We start from the raw sequence: 1843 nt of genomic DNA on the forward strand, positions 1-1843 counted from the left end.
ATGGCTGAGAGAGATCTTCTTGAAAGTTTCCTGACCTGCCACGTGTGTTCAGAGACTTTCAGTGATCCTGTGTCTCTGAGCTGCAGCCACAGCTTCTGTTCAAGCTGCCTGCAACGATTCTGGGAACAAGCTAACAACAACAACTGTCCCATTTGTAAAAGAAAATCATCCAAAGAACTTCTTCCGCTGAACTTCACCCTGAAGGGACTGGCTGACTCCTTTGCCGAGAGACAGAAAACTGGATCACCTGAGACAGAAAAGGGAGAGGAGAAGGTGGAGGTGGTGTGTAAACACCCAGAAGAGGCTAGGCTGTTCCGTGAGGATGAAGATCGAGTTGTGTGTCCTGTCTGTGAGTTTTCTCTCCACCAGGGTCACAAGGTGGTTCCTATAGAACAAGCAGTCAGAGACCTGAAGGACCAGATGAGATCTGACTTGGAGTCTCTGAAGGACAAGAGGGTCAAACACAAACAAGTGGAGGAAACATACGATGAAATGATTGAACACTCCAAGAAGCAGCTGTTGTCCACAGAGACACAGATCACAGCAGAGTTCAACAAGCTGCACCAGTTCCTGAAAGAGGAAGAGGAGTCCAGACTGGCAGCTCTGAGGGAGGAAGAGGAGCAGAAGGGGAAGAGGATCAGCAGAGAGATGAAGGTGATCCAGGATCAGATCTCCTCTCTGTCAGACAGTATCTCAGCTGTTGAAGAAGACCTGCAGAAAGACAACGTGCTGTTCCTCAGCAGTTATAAATCCACTCAGACCAGAACCAGAGTCCAGACCTCACTGTCAGATCCACAGCCGGTCTCAGGAGCACTGATAGATGTGGCCAAACATCTGGGCAACATGTCCTTCAGGGTGTGGGAGAAGATGAAGGATGTGGTCCACTTCAGTCCTGTCATTCTGGACCCAAACACTGCATCCTTCAGTCTCTGTCTGTCTGATGATCTGAACGGGGTGAGACGGGGAGACACAAACCTGCAGCTTCCTGACAATCTAGAGAGAAACTCTAAGTATTCCAACGTTCTGGGCTCTGAAGGCTTCAGCTCAGGGAAACACAGCTGGGAGGTGGAGGTGGGAGACCATCCATACTGGTTGGTAGGTTTGGCTAAAGAGTCATATGACAGGAAGGGAAAGATATATGTGTCACCAAAATATGGAATCTGGTGTTTATTGTATCGCAGGGGAGAATACACTAATGGAGCTGGTGAGACTGTCAGAGTGGAGAAGAGTCTCCAGAGGATCAGAGTCCAGCTGGACTATGATGGGGGGCAGGTGTCTTTCTACAACCCTGAAGACATGACTCACATCTACACTCACAGAGACACTTTTACTGAGAAACTCTTCCCCTGGTTCGGTATTGAAGAAGCTGGTGATGCTAAAACAGCTGATATCAAAATATGTCAAAGTGAGGTTTCTGTGATGTTCAGGGAGGGAGGTGAGCTCTCAGCGACTCATTAGGATTTCAGAGTGGTGGTCGTCGTTTGTTCAGGTTTTTAAAGAAAATCTTTCATTTGAAACCAAACATAATGATTTACTGTTCAGAATGGAACAAAAAGTGAATGTTGATGTAATAATCTCCCTGTTTCCTTTCTACCAAGTGTGACTGTTGATTGTCAGACATATTCTATATATTACTTTAGTTTCACGTATTTGAACAAAAGTGCAACAAAATGTAACAAGTCCATCAAATACACTTAAAGGTTGAGTAGGTGATTCTATCCAGAAATACTTTCTGTTATATACCTTGAAATCCTTGTAACATACCGATAGCAATGAATACATTAAATGCTCTGACATAAAAAACATTTTACAATTTTCATCTGTGGCCGTGGCAGGACTGTAA

At 45.3% G+C, this 1843-nt stretch overlaps 1 protein-coding gene across 1 annotated transcript; it reads left to right on the top strand.

The window, feature by feature from the left end:
• Positions 1-1458, top strand: LOC311010253 (nuclear factor 7, brain-like; the record flags this gene model as incomplete). The annotated part of the gene is made up of 1 exon (XM_084040790.1): positions 1-1458. The coding sequence occupies one exon, from the start codon at positions 1-3 to the stop codon at positions 1456-1458; it is 1458 nt and encodes a 485-aa protein (XP_083896916.1).
• Between the last annotated feature and the right edge of the window lie 385 nt (positions 1459-1843).

Source organism: Eutrigla gurnardus (genome assembly GCF_963514095.1).
Source record: "Eutrigla gurnardus genome assembly, contig: SCAFFOLD_54, whole genome shotgun sequence".
NCBI classification, from domain to species: Eukaryota; Metazoa; Chordata; class Actinopteri; order Perciformes; family Triglidae; genus Eutrigla; species Eutrigla gurnardus.